Consider the following 27,829-nt stretch of genomic DNA (forward strand, 5'->3'; position numbering starts at 1 on the left):
GAGAGAGAGAGAGAGAGAGAGAGAGACAGAGAAAGAGAAAAAGTGAGAAAGCAAGCCACCAGGTCCAGACTCAAACCATGATCAGCCATGTGGGAGTATCAAGCACCTTAACCACCACACCACCTGCTGGTCCCGAGATCACTTCTTGATGTCTAGTCTTATATAACTTCTTATTCTTTTTTAAGTTATTTATTTAATTTTATTTATTTATTATTATTTTTTAATTTGACTGGAGAGAGAAAGAGGGAGGGAGGGGGGAGGGAGGGAGAGAGGGAGGGAGAGGGAGAGAGAGGGAAAGCGAGAAAGCAAACCTCCAGGTCCAGGACTTGAACTGTAGTCAACCATGTGGGAGTCCAGCGCCTCAACCACCACGGCACCTGCTGGCCCCTATAAATTCTTCCTAACAGTAAGCGTTGTTGAACTGCTTTGGGAGTTTTTCACCATCAAGGTCAATTTTGGTAGCAGAGATGACAAATTTTGAGTTTTATGTAAAGTAACTCAGTTGAGGACTCAGTGGTCTAGTCACATGTGGTAAGTCACTGCAAGGAGGCCACTGTTTTTCTCCCTGGCAGCTAACGACGATGATCAAGGAGTTCCAGGAGTGACACTCAGTCATGATTTTCTTAGGTGTTGACTGTAATCGACTAATTTTATTTATTTATTTCTATTTTTCCCCATAGTTCAGTAGTTTTCACATCATATCTTCAGGAGAGCACTGTTTGGACATTTTGAGAATTTCTCAGGTCTCTTTCTTGCTAGAGCGCATGTATACTTGCTAGAGAGAGAGAGAGGGGAGAAAGCACCCCCATGGGGAAGGGGCCCACCACAATTTCTCCTCCTCTATTTTCTGTCCTGTTGGGATTGTCGGCCTGCATGCATATATGTTTGGCATGTTTCTCAAACCATTGGGTCCGGGACTTAAACCTTGTGGTTGGCCATGTTGGATCTGGCTGCCTTAACTACTAGACTATGGAACTGGCCTGGTGTCACCACTCTTAATACCACCACTGGCTTTGTCCCAGTAGAATGTATCTTTCTTTCTTCTTTTTAATTTTTTTTTTTCTTTTTCCTTTCCCTTAATTGTGGATTTAGCTGCTGTGGACTTCTGCCTGGTCATAACCTTCTTGGAGTAACTCTCAGGTTGGGGATATCTCTGATTCCTCTGCTAGGACAGGATTCCAGCTACAGGGAGCATCCTATTTTTGTCTTAGGGCATGTGTGCTCACCAGAGAGAGAAAGAGATAGAGATAGTGAAAGAGAAAGTGAGAAATCACTCACCAGGGAGGATGGCCTTGCTGCAATCCCTTCTCCATTCTCCTCCCAGGATCTTGAGCATGTATGTACACACACCCTGCATGATTTTTGAGCCACCGAGTCCGGGACTCGAACCGCGGTCGGTCATGTGGGAGTCCAGCGGTGTAACCGCTATGCCATCTGCTGGCCTGGATGTTTCCTGTTTTGGGCCTTTTGGCTCTGTATCTTCCCTTTTGATCCTGCTACTACCATTGACTTCCTTGTCTTTTTCTCAGTTTTTCTGCCCACTATCTTGCAAGATAGGAGAGGTCTTAAAACAGCTGTTTTCTGGAGTTCTGGTGCCTCAGCACATGGATCTTGGGTTCAGTGACAGTTTGATTCCTTTCTTTAGTTACTTAATTGGGTTTTACTGATGGCATCTTGTGATTCTTTTGTTATCTGCATTATATTCTCAAGTACTCTGGTTTTTTGTAATAAAATGCTTAGTAAGAGTATAGTTTTCGGGGCCGGCAAGTGGCATGGTGGTTAAAGGTGCTGGACTCTCACATGGCCGACCACAGTTCAAGTCTCGGACCTAGTAGCTTGCTTTCTCACTTCCTCTCTCTCTGTCTCTTTCTGATCAAACTGGAAAATAATAATGATGATAATAAATAAAGTTAAATAAAAATAATTCTTTTTAAAAAAAAGAGTATAGTTTTCACATAAACATCAAAACTTAGCATAGGAATTAAGATACAATTGTAGGTCCACCCTCCCATATTTGTAATTTTGAAATTCCCAGAGCTCTGACTAACCTCAAATTCTTTAGTACTTTCATGTTTAGTTATCACTTGTTTAGCGGCAAAATCTGGCTTGATCTCAGTTTGCAGCAAACCTGACCCGAGCTTCTTTAAGGCTATTTACAGTTTTTATTCATTCTTTTTAGCATGATTATTCACACATTTTGCTACAACATTATGAAGGCATTTGATTGTGAAGTGATGTCTCGACCTTACTGAGGGGGTTATGTAATGTCAAGGTTTGTGTACCACCTTACCTTCTAAAGTCTGAAACATTATGAATCTAGAAACCTGCTCTTCCATAAGAAAAAGGGCTGCTGAGTCTATACTGGCACTGTGAAATACTGAAATTCAATACATCTCCCGGCCACTCACAGATCACTAAACGTTTGAAGTTTAGGGAAGCTTACATTTGGTAAGGTCCCCTGGAATTTGAACATCAGTTTGTAATGTGAATGCAATGAAATTGAGGATAAACTTTATTTTTACTTTTTAGATATTTTTATTGCCAGAGGATACATGTGCTCATCAGAAACAGAGAGAGAGACAGAGAGACAGACAGACAGACATATAGAGGAAGGACCCCCGCCTCCAATGGGGCCTACTCCTATGTAGTCGACTGCGGTTCGAGTCCTGGACCCGGTGGCTTAAACTCATGCTGGGCACATGTGCGTGTGTGCCCAGGATCCTGAGAGGAGAATGGAGGAGAAGGGATTGTGGCGTGGCCATTCCCCCTGGGAGGTGATTTCTCGCTTTCTGTCTCTCTGTCTCTCCATCTTCCTAGTGAGCACACGCGCCCTATAGCAAAAACATCTCCGAAAAAAAGAAAAGAAAAAAGAAAAAAAAAGAAAGCAAGAAATCTCCATGCCATAGTCCACCCCATGCCTTAGCAGCCTGTATCACAGGCACACACATGTGCATCTAGCATGTACAGGGAGGCCCTGGGACGAGAACCTGGAACTTTCCACTGCACTACCATCTGGCCTCAGTCCTTTTGAATTTGGGTGATTAAAAATTTCCCATTTGCAGTGACATACTAATGAATATAGCTTACCATTTTCTGGTATGTAGAAAATTGTAGCAAACTGCTGTTGCATCTGGTTCTATATAACAAGGCTAGTCCTGTATTCTGGCAGGCTGCCCATAGAAACAGTGCTTTGTTGGTCTGGTTCATGAAGAAATCTGTTCAATTCTGCCTAACAGATGCCTTTATCACTGTCATCCTGTGAAGGAGCTGATCTTTGCAAAGAAAACATTGTTTTTGCAACTCATTACTTGTAGTAGTGTTGTATCTAAATTCTTTGTGAGATGCTTTGTACTGAAGTTTTTCACACTGTATGTCTTTTCAGCTTGCCCTTGCTCAGAGCCTGTAACTACCCGGGAAACTCCTTTTCCTCCTCACATTAACTTCCTTCTGTTCATTCCAGATGTCCTTCCCTAGCCGCATATAGAGATGTATTAGTTAAGGTATAGGCTCTGCTGCTGTAACAAATAGACCCCAATATACAGTCAGGTGGCGGGCCAACTCTGTTGTGTATGATCTTTCAGAAACCCAGGTTCCTTCTATCTTATGGCTCCTCCATTCCTTGGGACGTTGTCCTTTATAACATGGTTGACGTTGGGCCATTTCAGGTCTTTATTCCAGCATTTAGGAGAAAAGAACAGAAATTCAGAGCAAGGAAATGCCTTTCATACAGAATGACATGGCAACTGGATACATCATTTCCTTTTACACTCTTTTGGCCAGAAATGAATCACTTGGCTGCATGTCTAGCAGCTAGGGAGCCTGGGAGATGTACTATCTAGTGTGGCTTAGATCCAGCAAAAATTCTTACCACTGTGGAAGAAGGGAAGGACGGATTTCAGGGAACAATTAATCTGCCCCAGAGGTTAGAACAGCTACTTTCATAGGTAGTAGAAGAGCTGGAATTTGAAACTAGGCACTGTAAGCTCCACCTTCTGTGTTCTTTTTTCTTTTTTATTATGCCAAGAACACATGTGTACATATGAGTTGAGTGGGGAGGAGAGAACGAGAGAGAAAGTGCCCTCTAACAGGTCCTGGCCCTGCTGTAATCCTTTCTCCTTCAATTTTCCATCTTGTTAAGATGCCAGGGATGTGTGTGTATGCCTGGGATGTAAACCAGAATGGGTAGGACTCAAACCCTGGTTGGCCATATGGGGTCTGGCTTCCCCTGCACAGTGCTTAACCACTGTGCCATCTTGCTGGTTCCCTTCCATACTCTTACTCATTACATTATACTGCTACATCAGAACCACTGCTAAGGGGACCCTGGTTCTGATATCCTGCTTGGGTTTAGGTCTTTATGTTTCCTATCTTGCTTTCAACCCACACCTGTGCGATTTTGTGGGCAGTGTTTCCTTCCTCTGCAGGGACAATCGAGAAGTGAGTCGTTCCCAGGCCTCAGCCCCAGGGCCTTTATGAATACCAGCCTGTGCAGGCACTGGGAATCTGGAGTTACTGAATACAACTTCTTTGTTTACTTTAGTGAAATGTGGCAGCTTGCGATAGTTTTGACAACGAGACATGTGCTGTTTTGATCTCTCAGCTAAGATTATCCGATTTTTCAGGCATGTCTCAAAACTCACCCGGCATGTTCATGTGTTGCCACTTCAGAAGCCAGGGTTTGGAAGCCAGCTGCCTATCAGATGGCTGTGACTTAGAATATCGGTTCTGGCTTTTATTACTGTTCTTTGGTCTCTCTGGAGTCATTGGCCTTTTTGGGTTCAATTTTCCTCGTTGACGAAATGAGATATTAATAACTCTTATTGACCCCATTTTAGTTGCTGAGTGTGTTATTGCCTTGGGAGATTCTTTGAGTTTTCTTTGCCTTTGAAATAGTTGTTTTGTGTTCTGGTGTTTTGAGGCCTGTTTTTTCTTTTTCTTTTTTGACAGAGAGCATGTATGCTTGTCAGAGAGAGAGAGAGAGAGAGAGAGAGACAGACAGACAGACAGACAAAGAGAGGGAGAGGGAGAAAATACCCCCAATGGGGCGTGTTATGCCGCAGTGCCTCCTCTTCCATTTCTCCAACTTGTGTTTTGGGCATTCATGCACACATACCCATAGTGTTTTTTAAGTGGCCGAGGCTGGGATTTGAACTGCACAGTCACCCTGAACCACCAGGTCACAGGGCTGGTCTTTGAAGGGTGTTTTAAGTGAGTGGATTTAGAATTTGATCATTTTAGGAGGCACAATTTAAAACTATCTCAGTATGCCTGACTCCACTCTTTCTGATTCAGTAGGGTTAGGGTGGGGCCCATTTCTTCTTCTTCTTTGTTTAGTTTTAAAGATTTATTTAATTTCACTTATTATTGTTACTTCTTAAAATCTGTCTGGAGAGAGACAGAGAGAAAAAGGGAAAGTGAGGAAGCAAGCTGCCAGGTTTAGGACTCGAACTGTGGTGGGCCATGTGGGAGTCCAGAGCCTTAAACACCACACCACCTGCTGGCCCTGAAGTATTTGCATTTCTAACTAGTTCCCAAGTGATAACTGCTGTGGCTGGCTTAGGGACCTCACTGGGAGAACTATTGTCATATAGCTGTCACTGTAGTTTCTGCTTATTTCTCCTTCCCTCTGTCCCTTAGTAATGGTATACACACTGGAAATCGCTTTCCATGTTCTTTCAAGCCCAGGAGTGCTACCTGCGTCCTTGCTCTTCCTAGGCTTGGCTGTGCTTCCTCAGCTCGTGTCGATGCTCCTTAACCCAAGCTGCACTTTCGTAAATGGCCCCTTCACTAGTTAATGTCCTCAATTACCTGGTTTGAGTGTGCTGTTTCTTGCCAAGACTCTGGATGATTCAGTGCTCAAGAAGGAGTTCTCGAATAGATGGATGAATCAGGCTGGGATTCGTATTTTGTGAGCTAAAGGGCCTTCTCTCTTTTTCTCTTGGTCACCTCGCCCTTCAAGAATAATACAGGATCTTTGCCAGGGGCCAGTCTGCTCAGAGGATCCCTCCTCTCCTCCCCAGTGCCAAAGATCAGGAACACTGGGCAGAGCAGATAATGAGGCTAGTAGCATCATTACCTTTTCACGGCACTTGCGGTCACACTGAAGCGCGAGCATTTCAAGGGGACGTTTCTAAGAGGTGGCTGGCACAGCATGCCTCTAATGGCACCTGTGCAGATTGGAATAGAATACCAGAGGACTCTTAAATGTAATTCCCACACATGTATCATGTGCATACAAGGATGCATGTGGGTGCACGTGCATATGTGTGCGCACACACACATTTATCCTTTGTATCAAATGTAACACAGTGGATGGAAATTGCCACTCCAGTACTTGGGGTATAGAAGCAAACACCAGCAGAGAAGCAGCCGCTCCTTCCAAACCGAACACATGTAAGATTTGCCCTTTAATTAGCATCTGCAGCTGCCACCATCAGAAGGGTCTGTCTCTGTTGGCCTGAAAGTCTTCGCTTTAAAAGAGCAAGTCGGTTATAGCTCTGAGCCAGGCTCATCTGTCAGCTGCCGTGCTTTCTCTGCCATCAGCAGGGTTGCCACATTGTTTAGGGCCGTCTCACTGCAGGACTCTGCGGCCCCCCTTCCCTCCCCGGCCTTCGATGACTGCCTTGGTGATCACCATTTGGGCGAGATCTGCAGCTGCTCATCACGTGCAGGAGTCGTCTCCGGTGCTTGCGAGGACGAGGACGGAGGAGCTTTGCCTCGCTGCTCATGGACTGGTTATTTCCTGGCCCTTTGTTGTCAGTGATCTTGTCCTGATATGCAGAAAGCGCCAGGCAGTCACTGCAAAAATGCACGCAGCAGAAACCATAGCTGTGTTAAAGTCAAGTTTCATTCAAGGGCACCTCTGCTGTACAGACTTTTCATTTGGCTTGGATAGGGAGCTATGTTGGTTTCCAAACCTCAGGAGCGGGGCCCCCGTGCTGTACTGGACTAGCTGCATCAACACATCCCAGTCGCTCCTTTTTCTTGGACCCCGCCTTGAAGCTTCATGCACAGAATCTGGGATCAGTCCCTGGAATCCATATTTTAATAAGCTCCTTAAGTGGTTGGGATGGGAGGGAGTCATCATACTTTTTACCCTTTTATGCTATTTACTGTTTTAAAATTCTTTTTCATTGCCCTAGAATGACAGCTCAAGAAAGGCAGAGGTTTTTACCTTTTTTTTTTCTTCAGATGTTTATGCCATAGCGTGTGCATGCTCGCCAGAGAGGGAAAGTGAGGATAACTCCCTGGGGGATGGTCCTGCCACACTACCTTCTCCTTTATTCTCTCAGGATTGTAGGCAGGCACATACACTTGCCCAGCGTGATTTTTTTCCTCCCTTTTTTTTTAAGAAAGATTTTTGCTATAGGACATGTGCACGCCAGAGAGACAGAAAGTGAGAAATCACCTCCCTGGGGGGGATGGCCATGCCACAGTCCTTTTTTCTCCATTCTCCTCTTGGGATCTTGGGCCTGCATGCACGTGTGCCTGGCATGAGTTTTTGTTCACCTGGTCTGGGACTCAAACTGTGGTCGACTACATGGGAGTCTAGCGATGTAACTACTATGCCATCAGGTGGTCCCTCTTTTTTTATTTATTTTTATTTTTTATTTATTTATTTTTGGAGAGGTTTTTCGCTATAGGGCGCGTGCGCTTGCCAGATAGACAGAGACATGGAGACAGAAAGCGAGAAATCACCCCCCAAGGGGGCTCTTTTTTTATTTTTTAAGAGAGATTTTTTGCTATCGTGTACACTTGCTGAAAAGACAGAGACAGGAAGACCAAAAGCGAGAAATCATCCTCTCCAGGGGATGGCCACGCCACAGTCCTTTCTCCTCCATTCTCCTCTTGGGATCTTGGGCAAGCACGTACACTCGCCCAGTGTGAGTTTTAAGCCACTGGGTTTGGGACTTGAACTATGGTCGGCTATGTGGGAGTCCAGCGACATAACTATTGTGCCATCTATTGACCCAGCATGATTTTCAAGCTTCCAGGTCTGAGACTTGAATCACCATGCCACCTTCTGACCCATCTGTTTTTAAAATTAAAAAAAAAATATTTTCTTAGTGTAAGGGAATGTGTATACTCACCAGAGAGAGAGAGAAAGGACCCTTGCCAGAGAGAGAAATTCTCAGTGGGGTGTGGTCACACCACAATCCTTTTTCTTCCATTTCTCCATCCTATTGGGATTTGGGGTATACACATACATGCTCCTGGTGTGTTTTTCAAGTCATCAGGGCTGGGATTTGAACTGTGGTCAACCATATGGGATGTAGCTCTCTCTACACAGTGCTTGACTAGGAGCAAATGACACATATCCTTTGCTTTTTTTTTTAAAAGAGATGTTTTTTATTTCTGGAACTATCTTATGGGTCATTGCACATAGCACCGTTAGAAGTAGGTGCTAAGTACTGAGTCGCGGTCAGTTTGTGAGCTCTTATAAGTTGCCAGTGGCTGCTGCACATTTGGCTCTCTCAGCCTTGAACTTAAAGGCTGTGCTGTTATTTTCACATCTTTAATAGAACCATAGGAAATGTCTAACTACAATGTGTCGTCATAAATATGCATTGGTCTTATTTAAGACACTTCGGTTCTAAAAGTATGAGTACTTCTGTTATTATCTGTGAATTTCTTTCCTTTTTTTATTTGATATTTAAGACCTTTTTAATGGCAATATATATTTAAAACAGCCGTACCAATTAGCATTCGCCCATGTACTCAGGGCCTGTGAAGAACCAGGTTGGGCTGAGTGGGTGAGCTGTAGGCATCCAGGTGGTTCCTGTGGACTTCTTCAGGATGGGGGACAAGCTGCTTATGTCTGCTGTGGATTGGGGGGAAATAAAGTATTCAGGTTAGGTATTACCTCCCCGTTTATTTTTCAAGAATTATTTAACTTTATTTATTTGTTTATTTATTTATTTATTTATTTATTCATTCATTCATTCATTCATTCATTCTAATTTGACCAGAAAGGGAGTGGGGGGAGAGAGAGAGAGAGAGAGAAAGAAAGAAAGAGAAAGAGGGAAAGCAAGCCGCCAGGTCTGGGACTTGAACTGTGGTCAGCCATGTGGGAGTCCAGTGCCCTTAACCACGATGCCACCTACCGGCCCCTGGTGTTCCCCTTTTAAGTGTTGCTCTTCTTGTTTTTAAAAAGTTTATTTATTAGTTAGTTTGCTATAGGACATGTGCACTCACTGGAGAGAGACAGAGAGAGGGAAAATGAGAAATCACCCTCTGGGAAAATACCCATGTCGTAATCTCTTTTCCTCCATTCTCCTCTCAGGATTTTGGGTAAACATGCGCATGTGTCCAGTGTGTTTTTCAAGCCACCGGGTCTGGGATTCTAACCACACAGTCATCCATGTGGGATCCAGATGCCATAACCTCCATGTCACCTGCTGGCTCTAAAGTTTATTTATATTTCTTCCATCAAAGAAAGAGAAACAGGCACAGGCATCTCTCACAGGGTTCCCATGCCATGATTCGCCCTCCCTCTCAACCAGCTGGTATCACTGGCACGTGTGCCCAGCCTTACAGGGAGGGCCTGGACCCTGAACCGAAGGCCTTCTCGTGTAGGTGCAGTTGTGTTACAGCTGCATCACTATCTAGCCCCTAAGCATTGCTCTTTCTGTTCACGAGTTAATTTTTTTTCCCCCAGCAATTGCCGTGCAGATGTACTGTAACCTTTCTCTTCAAGTGCAGTCGCCCAGTATGTGGTTAAGCGTGTGCCGTGCGTGAGAAGTCATGGGAGAGGGGTCCTTTCCCAGGTTACAAGGAACTCTCAGAGATGACGTGCAAGTCGCTGGTTTCTCCAGGGGTCTCTGGTTTGGTGCTCAGTGCAGGCAAGCAGACTCCTGGAGTTCTTGCTGGACCTGCCTGGGGCCTTTAGAGATATGTACAGATGCTCTATGCCTGACTTGTCTAGAGCTTTCTTCTAATTCTGGACTAAAAGCTAACAGGAGTTTGGAGGATGATGGTGAGAATTCACATCCCAGAGTTGGCTTCTGGTATGCAGAAGTTTGAGAGAGCTAGTGATTTTTAAAGAAGTATATCCAGATCTAGCTTTTCCCCAGAAAGGATTTAAAGCATCTTGAAACAAAAGACATTTATAATATAGCTAATAAAATGGGAAATCAGAGTTAGCCCCATAGCCTAGTGGATAAGGGAAGCTGGATTCCCCCATAGCTGACTGCGGGTCAAATCCCGGTTCTGGTGGCTTCAAGAGTACACCAAGCATGAGCGTGCATGTGTGCCCAGAATCCAGGACGGAGAAATGGAGGGATTGTGGCATGACCATGCCCCATTGCAGGGGTGCTTTTTTTTTCTCTCTCTCTCTGGTGAGTGCACATGTCCTTTGGCAATGAAAAAAAAAAGTGAGAAATCAGCTTGAAGGACAGGAGAGTACAATAAGGATTAGCATGATGGTAGCGATAGCCGAAATGGGTTTCTAGCTTCTCCCCAGCCAAAGCAGAAACGATGACCTAGCACAGGGGAGGGAAGGACAGGAACTGAGCAGTCACCCAAGACCTCTGGTTGGTACTGGGCACTGCGCCAGGCCCTCTGAGGACCTTGTCTTCTTTAATCCTCACACAGTGCTGCAAAGGGATTAGCCTTATCCCTACTTTACAGAGGATGAGACTGAAAGGCAGAGAGGTGAAGCCACCAGCTGGAGTCAGAAGCCACCCAGGCTAAGTGGGTTCTAGGATATGTATCGAGTCGGGAATATCACACCTGGTTAGCACTGAAAGGAGGAAAGGTCTCAGTTCCTTGGAGTAGAAAACATTGTTTTGCTAACCAAACTTTTCTTTTTCTGAGATTTTATATATTCTTCTTCCAGCTTTTCCCCGAAGTATATACCCACACACATAAGAATTCATGTCTTTCTTGCAAGAAATACGTTGTACTTTTTCCTGTACAAGCTGTCTCTTTTCATCGTCATGGACAGCTTGCCATGACAATATGAATGGATGAAGTCCATTTGTTTTTAATATCGGTATCATATCCCATAGTTTAGATTTATCATACTTGAGCCAGTCTCTTATTGATAAATATTTGGAGGATTTCCAGGTTTTTTTCTCCCTCTCTTACAAACAGTGTTATAGTGTATCTATCTACCTATCCTCAAACTCTTGTAAGTACATAGGAGATAAATTGTTAGAGGAGGAATTACTAGGTCAAAGTGTATATTCTCATTTTAAGTTTTAATAGAGGCCGTTGATCGCCTTCCACACCAACTATAAAAAAGATTGTATTACCGCACGCCTCCTATCTTCTGCGGGTGCTGAGGGAGATGCAGAAAGGATGCCAGAGTGTTTGTTGCCCTCCAGGAATATCCATCTATGTACCTAATCCTAGGGAATGTCTGGGGCGTCGCCTTGGGTGCGTAGGGGAGTGGGTGGATTTAATTCGATGTCTCAAGCTTGCCTTGCAAACACTGTGCATGGTGTCTGAGACCAGTCTTTCATTATATTGATTCTCTCGGGTAACAGATGTAATTTCCTTAGGGCAGGGACCTCGTTCTTCGTGACTTACAATATGTCTCACACGTCTTCATTGCTTCCCGGCGACGTTGCCATTACCCCACTTCAGGTGGTATTTGAGGATCTAATTGAGGCATTTCCTTTTTTTGGATGTGTGAAGAATTAATAACTTTGGCATTCTGTACAGGTCATGGAATATCAGCCTGGAGGGGACTTGCTGTCACTTTTGAATAGATATGAGGACCAATTAGATGAAAATATGATTCAGTTTTACCTAGCTGAACTGATTTTGGCTGTTCACAGCGTTCACCAGATGGGATATGTACACCGGTAAGTAAGACTCGGGTAGCCTTCTGAGAATTATCTGTATCGCGTAAGAGTTCTTTCGCGGAGATGAGCGGGTGAATGATTTCAGGATCAAAGTAACAGTGCTAGCCTTACTTGTAATCGACCGAAAGTAAGCTTCGAAAATGGCAGACGTTTCCGCTTGTCCCTTCACCAGTGAGCTAGCTCTAGAATTGTGATGCTCACAAGTTTCCTGCTAAGATGTGCTAATGTAACAAATAAGACCAGGTGCTTTTGCATGGGGTCTTTGGTTTTTATGGTAGAAAACCTGACTTTGACTTGTAGAGACATACATGTAGGAGCAGAAGACCATGGAATTGTACTTCTAACTCTATCTCTTACTAATTTACAAAGGTATTCTATGAAATCCCTAGTTGATAAGTATTTCTTCATGTTCTCGCTCATCTGATCCTCACCCCCCACCCCCCAAGGGCCCATGTGCTTACCAGAGAGAGAAGCACCTGCCCATGGGGAACGGTCATGTTACAATCCCTTCTGTATTTCTCCCACCCCCTTTTTTTTTAAGAGAGATTTTTGCTATAGAGTGTGTGTGCTCACCAGAGAGACAGAAAGTGAGAAATCACCCTCCCCTCCAGGGGATGTTGGCCATGCCACAATCCCATCTCCTCTCAGGATCTTGGGCACGCATAGTTTTACCACCAGATCCGGGACTTGAACTGTGTTCAACCATGTGTCAGTTCAGCACTGTAACCATTAGACCATTCGTTGGTCCCTCTCCTTCAAGAATTTTGGGCACATAGACACACACACGTAGCATGTTTTTCTTTTCAAGTTGCTGGGGCCAGTACTTGAACTGTGTGGTTAGCCAAGTGGGATCCAGCTGCCTTAACCATTGTGCCATGGGCTGGTGCACATCTGATGTGTTATGTATATCTAAGGTTGTGGGAATGGAATGATGAGTAGACCAGGAATCATGGAATCTGGGTGAAGTCTCAGCTTTTCCATCAGTTTGCCATATGACCTTGAAAAGTTTTCTTAGCTTCTTTTGGCCTTAGTTTTTGTGGTGTAGAATGGGTTTTCTAGGAAAAAGAGCCCACCTAATAGCACATATTTACTTCTTTTCCTTTTTCCTCCTTTCCTCTCTCCCTCCCTCCTTTCTTCTCTTCCTCCCCTTCTTCCTTTTTTAAAATTAAATTTATTTTGCAAAATGTATGCTGATCCTTTATTTCCATCGACAGGGGAGGTCCATGTAGTAGATTGTTTAAACTAAACTTCTTTGGTGAATCGAGATACTAGTTTAACGGTCGCTTGCTGATTGGCATGGAGAAGACAACACTAATTCATGGTCCTGATTATCTTACAGAGACATCAAGCCTGAGAACATTCTCATTGACCGAACAGGTCACATCAAGTTGGTGGATTTTGGATCAGCTGCCAAAATGAATTCAAATAAGATGGTAAAAAAACAAAAAATAGGATAGCTTAATAGTGATTATGCAAAAAAAAAAATGTTCTGTGGTCTTTGTAAATTTGGGAAATAGTGGGATAAAATGATGAGCAACATTTTGGAGCCTTCATCGGCCAGTGTCCCTTTTCCTCGGTGGATGGAGGTAGGGATGGAGACAGTTGTTTTCCAGACCCTGGTATTCTTTTATGCCTAAAACCTATTACCCCAAAACATTTTAATAACATTGTTACAGTTTGTTTGGAACAAAAGTAACATGCCTATTTTGTCCGTCAGTTCGTTCGTTCGTTCGTTCTTTCTTTCTTTCTTTCTTTCTTTCTTTCTTTCTTTCTTTCTTTCTTTCCGCCTGTTATAGATTGTCTTCTGTTAACATTGTCTTTTTTACTTTGAAGTATTTTGGTGGGTCTAGCCTGTAGTGTGGTGGTTAAGAAGGCTGGATCCCACATGGCTGACTGCGTGGTTAGAGTCCTGAAGCTGGTGGTTTGAAAATCACATGAGGTGGGTATAGATGCGTACCCAAAATTCTGAGAGGAGAATAGAGGAGAAGAGATTGTGTGACCATTCCCCATGGGAGGTACTTTCTCATTTCCTTCTTTGTCTTTGTCTCTCTCCTTTGGACACATGCATCCTCTAGCAAATTAAAAAAAATTTTTTTTTGGTGAAATATAACCTTCTTTACTTCAAATCCTCTATTTTATATTAGGCAGGAAAATTAAAATTAATCACTGGAACACTTGAACCAGATATTCTTGAGTGTTAAAAACCAAGTACTTAAAATGTCATTTTAAAGTCTTGGACCTTTGGAAAAATTAAGCTGTATTCCATGTGCTAATTAGGAAGGTGGGAGGGCAGTTATAGAGACCAAGAGTGAAAATACTTTAGGAAAAATATGACAGTGAAAAAGAGAACTAAGTTTAAAAAAAAATCTTCTAATAAACTCGGTAAGTACTAAAATGTGAATTTTGAAGTCAACTATGAAAAAAAATACAGGTCCATCAGACGTTGACTTCGATTATAAAACAGATTTCATAACTGAGCTACTTGGTGACTCAGACAAATCCTTAGGAAGTTGGACTTTTAATTCTTTCTCTAGAAAATGCTGATTCTATTAAGAAAACACAAATTACGAGGTTAGAGAAGCTGCTCTTCATAATGTACTCCCCCACTCCCTACCGTTCTGAGAGTTAAGTTCTTCATAAAGGAAAATATGTAAAATTGCCTTGTTTTCTCATATTCCTTGGAGGAAGAGTAGATATTAAGTTGATCCTAGGCAAGGGTTTGGAGTTGTAGAAACTCTGCACTCTGGCATCTGGTGTACCTGTTCTATAGACCTAAGACCTAGCTGAGATGATTTCCTTGGTGTTCAGACTCTTGGAAAAATAGGCTTCATGTGCCGCCCAAGGTCAAGGTGTCTCAACCTCAGCACTATTTTTCCCCCCTTTGGGTTATGTTTTTCTAATCTATTTACTTGATCATTACATTAAGAATTAGATTGTAGAGTCAAAACGTTTTATGTTTCATAAATTATGTACAGTTCAAAAACGAGCATGAAAGCATAGGTATTGAATTTAGAAAAGTTGAATAACACAAAGTTTTATCACTTAGGGTTCAAAGATTTCTATGTTGTATTAATAGTATTTAAAAACATTAGAAATTATGTATAAACATATACATTTAGAAATTAGTGAAGAGGCTTGACCTCGTAGTTTAGTAGCTTAAGGGAGCCAGCTCCCACATGGCCAACTACAATTTGAATTCCTATCTCAGTGGACTGAAAAAAACACCCTGGGCATGTGTGTGTCTGCGCTCCAAATACCAACAGGATGGAGAAATGAAGGAGAAAGAATTGCAGTGTGACCATGCCCCATTAGAGGGTGCTTTCTTCCTCTTGCTGTTTCTCTCTGGTAAGTGCATACACCCTCTGGCAATTAAAAAGAAAAAGAATAAATTAAACTATAAGTCTGATAATATGAAGGATTATCAAAAAGTTCATGGAAAAATGGAATTAAGTGTGGTTTAATTTTTATTGCCTGCAAAAATTTTGAAATTCATGCATAATTTTTTCACAATACACATTTTTTATTAATTGAGGACTCTTTTATAACCTTAGCACTAACTTTTTAAAAATAATTTTTAATTTAATTTTAATTATTATTATTCTTCAACTTTTTGCTATAGGGCATGTATACTCACTAGAGAGAGAGAGAGAGAGAGAGAGAGAGAGAGAGAGAACACAAATCTCCAGGTCTGAGACTCGAACTGTGGTTGGCCATAGGGGAGTTCAGGGCCTTAACCATCATGCCATCTGCTGGCCCCAATATTACTGACATTTTGCTGGATAAGTCTTTGTTCTGGGAGGCAGTTATAGGATCTTGACCTCACTCTACCTACTAGATGCCAGAAGCACTCTCCTCCTGAGGTGTGACAACCAAAAATGTCCCCAGTCATTGTCAAATGTGCCCCATGGGTGGGTGGTACAAAGTTGTCTCCTATTGAGAATACCTGCAGTAGATTGAGAAGTATCAGAAAATGATTACCTTAGAGCCGGCCATATGTGTTTGCCATAAGAATATTTTTTTGAGAAAACTAGATTAAGATCCAGAATCACTACTTGGCAAAAACATGGGAATTAAGAGTCAGGCCCTATCTCTGTGTCTGGAGTCACTCTCTGCAGAGCTCTTGGTAAAGAGACGGGTCTCCCATTCATTTTAGGTTTCTCATTTCAATGCTTGAAACTGCCCTTTTTCACATCTTCTAATTGTAGCAACCTTTGCTGCGGGCTGGGAGCCTCTCCGAAATACTCAAATTGACCTAACTCAAGGCTCAACCCCTAAAGATTTTGGTCAAGGAAATGTGACGCTCCGAACAACACACCTGAGAATATTGTATCTTTTCTTTCTTCCTTGTGCTTTCGGGGGCAGAATTTGACAGGCAGATAAGAAAGCCATTTTTAACGTTGCTTTAAGTGCAAAGGCCCTTTTAATATAGAACAGCAATAATTATAATCCATATCGAGTGTGACTATAAGTTGTAAATTAAAAAACATTTTTTAAAATTTTATTTACTGTTATTATTTTTTAATTTGGCCAGAGAGAGACAGAGAGGGGGTGGGGGAAAGCGAGAAAGCAAAGCTGCCAGGTCTGGGACTCGTACCCCGAGGCCCCAGGGGAGTCCAGTGCCTTAACTACCACACTACATGCTGGCCCCTAGAGATGTAAATTTTTAAAAAGTTATTTTTGATCAGTGGTGGTGGGTTAAACATGTGTTTCCTTTAGTTAGAATATTTTGTAGGCTTAAAGTAGGTTCTCAATATTTTTTTTTTTTTTTTGGAGAGATTTCGCTATAGGGCGCGTGTGCTCACCAGACAGAGAGAAACAGAGACAGAAAGAAACATAGAGACAGAAAGCGACAAATCACCCCCCCCCCCAGGGTGGATGGTCACGCCACAATCCCTTCTCCTCCATTCTCCTCTTGGGATCTTGGGCACGCACGCACACATGCCCGGCGTGTGTTTTAAGTCACCGGGTCCGGGACGTGAACTGCGGTCGACTACATGGGAGTCCAGCGACATAGCCATTATGCTAACTGCTAGTTCCTGGTTCTCAATATTTCTGTCCTCAAAATATCCTCTGTAAGGTATAACCCACATTTACTGAAATTCCTTTATATTGCTTTCCCCTATCACAGCCAGATATTGTCTTTGTATTTTGGATATTTGTGAAGGTTAGATCTGTTTTCCATCATCCATCGTATTTGTTTCAAGTATCTTATTCAGAATGTTACTTTGGAGTTTGGTCTGTTATTAAACATATGGGCCACCTTGTGACACCACTTCCTTCTGCGTGACACAGGTTATTCACTTCATGTTATTAGAACCTCAAAGAGTGGCAGACAGCTGACAGTTCCACCCTGTCTCATTTGGATGAAAACAATTGTCAGAAGATGGTAAATAAAGCTCTTGATAGCATCTTAAGTAATAATCGGCCCCATTTAGCAGTTGGAAACCCATAGGAGATAGCCCTCTTTAGATTTGTATAGGAGTGAAAGATTTTATTTCTTTTCCACAGGAGGACCAACATAGTTAGAGTTTCTTTTTACCCAGCTGCTGTGGTTATGCCCTGAGAAGCTAGATGCGGGAAAGTTAGGTTTAAATAGTTTTATAAAGTTTAAGCATTTTATGGAAAGGGACTGGAAGGAAGAAGAGTATGGTTTTCTTACTTTCTCCCTCATCTACTTTTGCTTTGTAAATGAATCTGCTGTGTAACCCTACCTCCCTTTTCCTTTTTATTTCTTTTCTTTTCTCTTCTGTCTCCCCAAGTGTTAACAGACTTTCCTATCCCCTAGTCATTCTCTTATAGCCATGGGTTGACCTAGTTTATTTTTCTTTCCTGTCAATACAGTGAGAATCAACTAAAGTTCAGTAATCAGATAGTGTACTGCAGGTAGACTGGGCTCCTGGGACGTGCTCACTTTTAATATTTCACTCAGGTTAACTGTCTGAACTGACTTGGAAATCATTATGAGGATATGTAAGATGACAGGTCGAACATGTTTAATGTGCTTGGAGGCCACTGACAAATGAAAATTTAGTACTCATTCATTGTCATTAAAGTCCTTTGTTAATTACTATTAAAGGCTGGGAGAGCTTTATCCAGCATCATTACTGGAGAAAGGAGACCTTGTAGTGTCCTCTCTGTACATTCACTTTCCTCTCAGTACCTAATTAAATTAAAGCAAAGCAAGGGACCACAGATGGTATAATGGTTACATCACTAGACTCCCATATGACTGGCCACAGTTCAAGTCTTGGACCCGGAAGCTTGAAACTCACACTGGGCGTGTGTGCGTGCATGCCCAAAATCCTGAGAGGAGAATGGAGGAGAAGAATGGATTGTGGCTCGGCCATCCCCCCAGGGGGGATGATTTCTCGCTTTCTTTCTCTCTGTCTCTCCCTGTGTCTCTGGCTAGCACACGTGCCTTATAGCAAAATCTCTTTAAAATGTACTTTATTGATGTAAAGCTCAGCCTTATAGGTATGTGGCCATATCCACACAATCTCTTACTCCCTTGGGAACACTTAATAATCTTTTAATGGGGAGAAATCCCATGTAATTGCTGACCAGAGAGAAGTTCATTTACAATGCAGTGTTTTAGGACACCTGGTCAGTATAGAATACAGCTAAACTCAGGGCCTCTCTTCTGTGGGGAGGAATTGTAAAGAGGTGATCCTTTTGTCCTTTTTTTCTCAGTTTTGCGTATGTGCCTGCTTGAGACAGAGAGAGAAGAGAGAGAGAGAAAAAGCAAGAATCCCTCCCCCCGCCCATGGGGGATGGCCATGCTGCAGTCCCTTCTCTTCCATTCTCCTCTTGGGGTTTTGGGCATGTACACATATACACCTGGTGTTTCCTCAGGCTGAGGCAGTTGGGACTTGAACTGTGCAGCCGGTCATATGGGATCCAGCTGCTTTAACCTCCACACTATCTGCTGGCCCCCGAAAAGTGATCCTTAAACTTTACATTTTATGACTCGATAAAACTTCAAAACGATGTGCTGATCATAGCTGTTACCGGCATAGCAGGTTGCTTGGTAAGGGGTATGAGTGAGGGGCAGAAAACCATCTTCTTTCATCAGATTCATTTCAAGAAACAGAAGACATTTAAACACAAAGTAGTCAGAAGGGCACAGTCTCAGGGGAAACTGAAAAAGCACAGTTCTTTAAGTGGAATAGATTGGGCTTTATAAGAAAACCTTCTGAGGCCAGTAGATGGCATGGTGGTTGGGCTGCTAGACTCCCACATGGCTGAGCATGGTTCAAGTCCTGGACCTGGCAGCTTGCTTTCTCACTCCACCCCCCCATCCCTGTTTTCTTCTGGTGGATTAAATAATAATAATAAAAATAAAATTAAATAGTTCTTAGGAAATAAAAAAGACCTCTTACATTGTCCTAATCTTCCTTTGCCAAGGCCAGGTGCTTGGGCATCATTGGGTTGGGTTTCTGAACGATGGGGAGGAGTCACCGGAGCAAGAATTAGGGCAGGGGTGGTGGTGGGTGGGGAAAAGGAACTTATTAACATTTGGCCCTTGCTGGAGTTATTTATCATGTCTTGCTGCATGGGTGGGCCCAAGTAGGAATGTTGATTCTAAAAGCAGTTTTCTAAATTTTCAATCTTGACATTTAACAGACGCCTGTAATATTGTATTGCCAGCTAGCTGCCAGTTCTTCTTTAACAGTTAGACTGATCTTATAGATTCCTCCTTAAGGGTTTATTACCATTTTGCTGTTTCCATAAGTAAGAAGTTTTGTCATATCAGTAACTCGGATCAAAAAAGGCACCTTCTGTTTCAGGTAGGTAGCTGACTCTTATTTGTGTAAGCAAAGATGAATACCATCAACAACTCTTGCACCTTCGCCTCTGGATTTTTTTTTTTTTTTAAATTAGTAAAGCCTTTGCATTTCCTGACAGCGTGCCACTTGATAGAAGATTTAAGTGCCTGGGAGAATAGTAATCAGTGGCAAATCAGCTTGAGTCTGAAATGTGGCTGTTGGCAGTCTACTTGAAGATAATTGAAAGTTTCGCTGTATTCTTTTATTTATGGGTTTCTAGGTAAATGCCAAACTCCCTGTTGGGACCCCAGATTACATGGCTCCTGAAGTATTGACTGTAATGAACGGGGACGGAAAAGGCATCTACAGTCTAGAGTGTGACTGGTGGTCGGTGGGAGTCATCGCTTATGAGATGATTTACGGGAGATCCCCATTCACAGAGGGAACCTCAGCCAGAACCTTCAGTAACATCATGAATTTCCAGGTAAAGCACCATTAGTAGGTTTCAAAGTAAGATTAAGAAATGTCATTTAGGGGCCAGCTGGCGGCATGATGTTTAAGCGTGCTGGACTCTCACATGGCAGACTGAGGTTTGAGTCCTAGACCTGGTGGTTTGCTTTCTCACTTTCTCTCTTTCTCAGTTTCTCTCTGGTCAAATGAAAAACTACTACTAATAAATTGGGACCAGCAGGTGGCATGGTGGTTCAGGTTCTGGACTCCCACATGGCCAACTGTGGTTCGAGTCCCAGACCTAGTGGCGTGCTTTCTCACTCTTTCTCATGACCACATGTGCCTTATAGTAAATTTAAAAATCATCATCTTAATAAATAAATAATTATTTAAAAAACTAATAATAAAGTTAAATAAAATAATTCTTTAAAGAAAGAGAAATATTAGATGTTATGTAAAAAGTGCATGAATGGGACCAGCTCCACGCACGGCTTGGTGGTTAAGGCTGCCACACCTCACGTGGTACAGTCTGAGCCCCGCTTGAGAAACACACCGGGCACATGGGCGTGCGCGCCCCAAATTCCGGAAAGACGGAGAGATAGAGAAAGAGGGATTGCGATGTGACCATTCTCCATGGTGGGGAGTGCTTTCTCCTCTCCCTCTCTGCTGTCTCTCTCTGGTGAGCACATGTGCCCTCGAGCAAAAATAAAAAATGAAAAAAAAAGTGTGAATGAATGTTTATATGTACACCAGCAGTACTTAAAATGATCAAAGCAAATGCGTGTAGCACTTTGTGCCAAAAACTATTCTAGACACTGTTAATTGTATCTTGTTTAACTGCCACTACTAGTGATTGTGAGACTATACCATTTTCTTTTTAAAGTGTATTTGTTTATTTCTTTCATGAGAGACAGAGTGATAGGCATCCCTTCCAGGGGAATGATACCATGATTCAGGGCCAGCCTCATCTGGCTGGGTCTCAGGCAAGTGTGTATCTGGCATGCTTGAGGGGGTTCCGGGATGTGAACCCAAGGCCTTTTTTGCATGTGGGTCCAGTTTTATTACCATCATGCCACTGGCTGGCCCCTACACTACTATTTACCACAAAGAAAGAAAAACTGCTGCCAATTAATCTATGATCTGTTTATTGGTTAGAAAATGCATCTTGATTTCAGTGCTATTAAATGTGCATAAATGTGAGTCTTTGAATTCATGCAATACGGTTTATCGTAATCTTCAAACAACCGTGTGGCGTCAGCATTATTATTATTACTATTATTATTGTTATTTACAGATAAGGAAACTAAATCACAGGCAGGTTGAGTAACTTGCCCAAAATAAAGCAGGCAGTCTGGTTCTGAAGGTCTTGCTCTTAATTATATACTGTACTGCTTCTTGCTGTGAACTTCGAATACGGAAATGAGAGAACCAGCTAGAAATTCTGTCATGTACATGGAAAGTAAAACGAAAGCTGTTTCCTAATAACTATTCTTTCTACTCTATTTAGCTCATTTCTTAAGGATATGATAAATATATATATTTTCCTCTGAAAGAAAAAAAGAACTTATTTCCTAGGTTTTCATATCTCACACAATTTTCATCTTTCTGGAATATTTAATACGTATTTGTTATGTACATACATTATTTGTTATCCTTGAGTCTCCTCTCGAGTTACAGTTTCCCCTTAGATGACTCTCTGGCTCATTTCCCCCTACATTTCAGTTCACTCATTCAGTAATTCAGTAATGAGGAATCGCACCAGGTACTGTAAGGTAACAGGTTTGCAGCAATGAGCAACCTTCTTTCTTCATCATCACAGAGAAATCACAGTCCATTGTGTAAAGTACAGCACAGAGGGAGCATGCGGAGGGAGCGACAGGGTAAAAAGTAAAAAAAGGCTGAGGAAAGCCAGGGGGAGGGGCGGGCATTCTAGGGAGACAGGACAGCCTGATTTGTTCAGGGAGCTTTAAATAGCTCATCACTGTTGGACAGCAGGGGTGGGAGGGGAGCAGATGAGATGAGACAGAGAGGGGAGAGGGAGTCAAGCCATGAAGGATGTTGAACCCCTACAAAGGAACTAGACCTATTGAAGCGAACAGGCCACTTATTTTGGGACTATTCCTTTGGTCCAAAGTTAAGAGGACATGAGACTTTTTTTTTTTTTAAAGCAGAAACTTGCATATATGAGAACTCTTTCTTAACTTTGGAATATGAGACACTGTATTCACCACTCAGAAAAGAATTATTTTATTTTTTTGAAACAGCGGTTTTTGAAGTTTCCAGATGATCCCAAAGTTAGCAATGAACTCCTTGATCTGATTCAAAGTTTGCTGTGTGGCCAGAAAGAGAGACTGAAGTTTGAAGGTCTTTGCTGCCATCCCTTCTTCTCTAAAATCGACTGGAATAACATTCGAAGCTGTAAGTAGAGTCATGTCCTTTAAATTCTGGTGCTAGGGTTAAAAAAAAAAAAAAAAACAAGAGTGATCTGAAATTATTCTGGCCCAAAGAAGCTGGTATAAATTTATATAAATAAAGGATTTAATTATCTCCAGGAATAGAAAAGACTAACGATGTGGCTGTTTTTGAGTAATAATTCTGCTTGAAATTGTTCACATAGAATTGGGTCATTCATCAAACTCTGTGTTTATGTGGCCTTTTGAGTTTTATTCCTCGTTAAGTTAGAGGCACAGATTGATGGAACTAGAAGGTGGTTGCTTGCTTTGACAGTTTCTTCTCAGAGAAAAAGTAGGCCCGAGGATTTAATGCACAGATGAGGAACCAGACTCAGTAGGTAGGCAATGTGCCCAAGTTGCTCTGTTGACGGCCCAGCCGGCACTACAACTACAAACACCTGGCTGTGTTCGTTTGTTTCCCTCTACGATATTTGTCTTTGCTCAGAAGCATGTAAAACGTATAATGTATATGCTCAGTGGATTCATTCATACATCACTTTGTAATCAATTAGTGAAAACTGAATTCATTCATTAAAAACAAAGAACTGATTTATTATGAACAAGACCGCAAACCTTTTTCATTCTCGATGTGTTGTTGATTGAATGTGATCTAAAGATCTGACCTGAACTAGCAGGTGGCATAGTGGTTAAGGTACTGGATTCCCATGTGCTTGACTGCAGTTCGAGTCCTGGGCCCAGAGGCTTGAAACTCACTCTGAGCGTGTGTGCCCAAAATCCCTCAAGAGGAGAATGGGGGAGAAGAGATTGAGGCATGGTCGTACCCCCTAGGGAGTGATTTCTTGCTTTCTGTCTCTCTGTCTCTGTGGTGAGCATGCACACCCTATAGTAGAAATCTCTTGGGGAGAAAAAAAAAGATCTGACCAAATGATCAACAAAGATTAGAGCCAGCAGGAAAGCAGTTCGTTTGTTTGGGTGTGTGTTTTATTTTTGGCAATGGAGGGAGTTCAGGAAATGGGACAGACCCATTTTTAGGTACCAAAACCTGGCTTCTAATTGGAGCTGTGCTGTAACTACAAAATCTTGCACCTTCAGCTGAGACATGAGTGTGGTTAAGATCCAGTACTGACCAGAGGGAAGCCATTTTCATGGTTTTCCTAACTTCCTACTGTCCTATTTCAGGAGGCCAGGCTTCGCGAAATCTCTCTGCAACTTCTTTCTTCTGATAACCACGTTGTTTTATCTTGCTAATCTTTAGACATCACCTCCAAATCTCCAAGGTGCAGGCTTTTTAATCACTACTATATTTTCAGTACATTCTTCTTTTTATGCTTTTAGAAAGATTTGATAGAGTTTCTGTTAGATGTTGTTCAAGTGCTTACTGTTGTTATCTCTGTAATCTTCTTAAATAAGCAGTTTTTTTATGCATGAACTTGCTGATTATGCCTACTCCACTTAAGTAAGTCAGTGAATGGTGATTAATTCCCTGAGTAACTTTATTTTGTGTTTCTTTTTTTTTTTTTGGAGAGATTTTCACTATAGGGCACGTGCGCTCACCAGACAAACAGAGAGACATTAGAGACAGAAAGCAAGAAATCACCCCCCAGGGGGAATGGTCACGCAGCAATCCCTTCTCCTCCATTCTCCTCTCGGGATCTTGGGCCCGCACGCACACGCACCTGGCGTGAGTTTTAAGCCACCGGGTCTGGAACTCGAACCGCGGTCGACCATGTGGGAGTCCAGCGACATAGCCATTACGCCAACTGCTGGTTCCCATTTTGAGTTTCTTTAAACTTCAGTGTTGTTTTGGTATGTCAGTATTCCTAGATTTTGTTCTGATCTTTTCTTCTCAGGATGTTAACAGATTTTTAGGCTTAATGGGTTTATAAGTAGAACTGTTTTTCTGTAAATTATATAGTGCCTGTGGAAGACACATGTCTGTAAAATGTAGTTCCTATTGTCCATGAGGAGGCTCATCTTTATTTTAAAAAATTATTTATTTGTCACATTTATTATTTTTAATTTGCTATAGGGCCTGTGCACTCACCAGAGAGAGATGAGAAAGAGAGAGAGCAAACTGCCAGGTCTGGGACGTGAGCTGTGGTCGGCCACGTGGGAGTCCAGTACCTTAACCACCATAACACCTGCTGGCCCCAAGGCTCACCTTTTGAAAGACCATGGTTATCTTTGGAATGAGGTAACTCTGATAGGTCACTATAGTCTCAGTCATATTCAGACACATTGCCTTTGTACTTCATTCACCATGAACTTTTGTGGCCAGCTGCTTAATTTTGCTTATCTTAATAAATATTCACTTAGTTTACCTTATCTTTAACACATGTTCCCAACCCTTCCACCAATTCACATCATGAATTTTCCTTACCCCACTAATCCTGATTCTTAAATAGTTTGGGGGACCAGAAGATGGTGGAGTGGTCACATTAGTGGACTTCCACATTGCTGACTGTGCTTGGGTTCTGGACCTGGTGGCTTCAAACTCACACCAGGCCCTTGTGCGTGTGTGGCCAGGATCCCAGGAGGAGGATGGAGGAGAGGGGATTGTGGTGTGGCCATCCCCTCTGAGGGGTGATTTCTTGCTTTCTGTCTCTCTGGTGAGAGTGCACATGCCCTATAGTGAGAATCCCCTGCACCCTCCCCCCCGCCCCCCCCAAAAAAAAAAAAAAAAAAAAAAACCCTTAATAATTTTGGGTTGGCCCGATAGCACAGTGGTTAAGCTACTATATGGAGGAAGCTGGATCCCACATGACCTACTATAGTTTGAATCCTGGTCCTGGAGGCTTAAAAAATACATGCCCAAGATTCTGATGGGATGGAGGAAAGAGGATTGTGGCGTGACCAAGCCCAGTTAGGAGGGGGAGGCGCGCACGCTCTCTTGTTCTCTCTTTTGCACATGTGTCCTCTGACGTAAAGCAAAACACACTTAATTTTTTTTTTTTTTATTGACTCTCAACTCATAGCATACTGGCTCTGAAGACTCATGAAATGTATTTGCCTTAAAAAAAGTTTTAATTTAAATAAATCTTTTATTTTAGAATAATATTAGATTTATAGAGAGATTACAAAGCACAGAAAAATTCCCACATATCCTTCTTCCAGTTCTCCTTAACGCCAGCCTCTTACATAATAGTGTCACATTTGTCAGAACGAAGATTAACACCAGTACATTATTATGAACTAAGCTGCAGACTTTCTTCAGATTTCACCAAGTTTCCCACTCACGTCCCTTTTCTGTCTCAGGAATCAATCCAGGGCACTACATCGCAAGGAGGGTGTTTGTATTGGAAGAGAGCAGGCCTGGCTTAGACACCAAGCCCAGTTCAGCTAGCAGGTGGGCTCTCCATGCTCACCGCAGGTTGGTTGTGCCTCGTCCTTGTGGCTCTGTGGCACTCCTGACCACGAAGAAAGGCCAAGAATGGATTGCAGTGTCTCCTAGCGGATTTTCCTGCATCTTACCAGCTCCCAATCCCTTCATATTTACAATCAGCTCAGGATTTAGTGATTGAAAAGTTTGCTGGGTTCTTGAGCTATTTGAGCTATTTTCTAACTAGGTAACTCTAACACAAATTATGACTTTGTCTAGGCCTGTTTTTCTTTGCTATTGGGCGCATGCTCTCACCAGAAAGAGAGAGACAGAGAGACAGAGAGGCAGAAAGTGAGAAATCCCCCCCAGGAGGGATGGCCATGCTGCAATCCCCTCTCCTCCATTCTGCTCTCAGGATCTTTGGTACGCATGCACATGCACCTTGTGTGAGTTTAAGCCTCAAGATCCAGGACTCGAACTGTGGTCGAATACATGGGAGTCCAGAGACATAGCCATTACGCTAACTGCTGGTCCTGTGTTTTTCATGACCACGTATTGAGTGACTTTCATCAAGCAGAACACTTGAAGCCATTAAGGTTCCCAAGTTCAAGGTTGCTGCACAAATGCCTTGAGGTCCCAGGCTGTCGAGTTTTTCTGCTTCCTATAACACGAGGTCGTCCCCTGATGAAAGCAACATTGGTCCCTCTATGCTATTTCACCCGTAGTTCTTTTTCTTGTTGTAACCAATGAAAGGAGGTACTGCTTAACACAGCTGGTAATAATCTTCTGAAACTCATTATCTCGAGAGGTGGTCCTGGCAGGATATATAAATGCAGCTGAAGAGGGGTCTGGGCAAGTTTCTGAATGACAGAACCGGGAGTGGCTCCTGAGAGAAAGTAGGATGAGGCTTGACTGTAACCCTGAGGTCCCACGGGGCATCTGTGCTCTCTAGGGTCCTACCGCTTGAGGTGGCTGCGAGTGGCACCACGTGGGCCAGAGATCTGATCCAGTTCAGGGATACTTAACTCTCCCAGCAAGTTAAAGCTCTGTGATGAGTTACTGCCACCCTCAGGGGTCGCCAGGCACCCATTACTCTAATGTTTCATTCCCAGCTTCACGCAAAGTTGGTTTTTCAGCTGTTTATCACTGTGATTATTTCAAGGCTGCTTTCCAAGTCTCAGTAGGGGGCTTCTTAAGCGTTCCAGCTGCCCCAGACTCTGCACTTCCAGCGATGTTTCAGATGTGGGGCAGGATTCTGGTGTACACTGCCTGATTTTTCTGTGGTTCTGGAAAGCTAAAGACAGCTAGAGCTCCTTCTTCACGCCTTTGGGGTTACGCCTACTTTGCTGGCATCACACACCTGCTCCCTCAGTGGGAAAGACTCGCTCTCTGGTGCTCCTGCCTATCACATCTTTTAAAAAATATTTTCCCCTAAAGGCCAGTACAGTGGTGTCTATTGGCTTGTGGAACCAGGATGCTGTACCTTTCCTCCAAGGCCGCCATGTTTGGACAGTGAGAAATGTGTAACACGAGTGGTGGTTATGGGTTACTTCCTGGAACATTTATGGTTCATGCTTTAGAAAACTTGTATTGTCACTTTTTCTCTTGAGTCGTCCTCCTTTTACTGTTCTCAGAATAACACAATTCTTGTAAAATTATTCTGCCAGGTTCTTAGCATTTACTAACATTTTGTTTTGATGCTGTAGTGACTCAGTGGTGGCACCATGACACACGCAGACATTCTCCTTCCAAAGAGGTGTCGTTTTGTTGGTGGTGGCATTATTGCAACCTGACCCTTAGTGGCCTTAGTCAAACCTCAAGTGCATACTCTTGTGGATGCTCAATAAACTCGAGAGACTTTTGCCTTTTTTTTTTTTTTTTTTAAAGAGTTTGGCTATAGACACGTGTGCTCACCAGCAAGACAGACAGAAAACAAGAAGTTGCCCTGGTGGGGGTGGTCACACTACAATCTCTTCTCCTCTCGGGATTTTGGGCACACACACACACGTGCCTGGCGTGAGTTTTAAGCTGCTGGTTCCAGGACTCGAACAGTGGGTCGACTACATGGGA

General features: G+C 42.8%; 1 protein-coding gene across 4 annotated transcripts in view; it reads left to right on the plus strand.

Moving 5' to 3' along the window:
• CIT (citron rho-interacting serine/threonine kinase) overlaps positions 1-27,829 on the plus strand; it is a 205,091-nt gene that overhangs the window by 24,452 nt on the left and 152,810 nt on the right. For all 4 annotated transcript variants that reach the window (XM_006151544.3, XM_027773085.1, XM_027773086.1 and 1 more), the window contains exons 6-9: positions 11,668-11,810; positions 13,150-13,243; positions 19,857-20,060; positions 22,291-22,444. In XM_006151544.3, coding sequence (XP_006151606.1) covers positions 11,668-11,810; positions 13,150-13,243; positions 19,857-20,060; positions 22,291-22,444 — 595 coding nt within the window. The remainder of the gene's footprint in view (positions 1-11,667; positions 11,811-13,149; positions 13,244-19,856; positions 20,061-22,290; positions 22,445-27,829) is intronic.

This window comes from Tupaia chinensis, unplaced genomic scaffold (genome assembly GCF_000334495.1).
Source record: "Tupaia chinensis unplaced genomic scaffold, TupChi_1.0 Scaffold000320_1, whole genome shotgun sequence".
In the NCBI taxonomy this organism is placed as follows: Eukaryota; Metazoa; Chordata; class Mammalia; order Scandentia; family Tupaiidae; genus Tupaia; species Tupaia belangeri.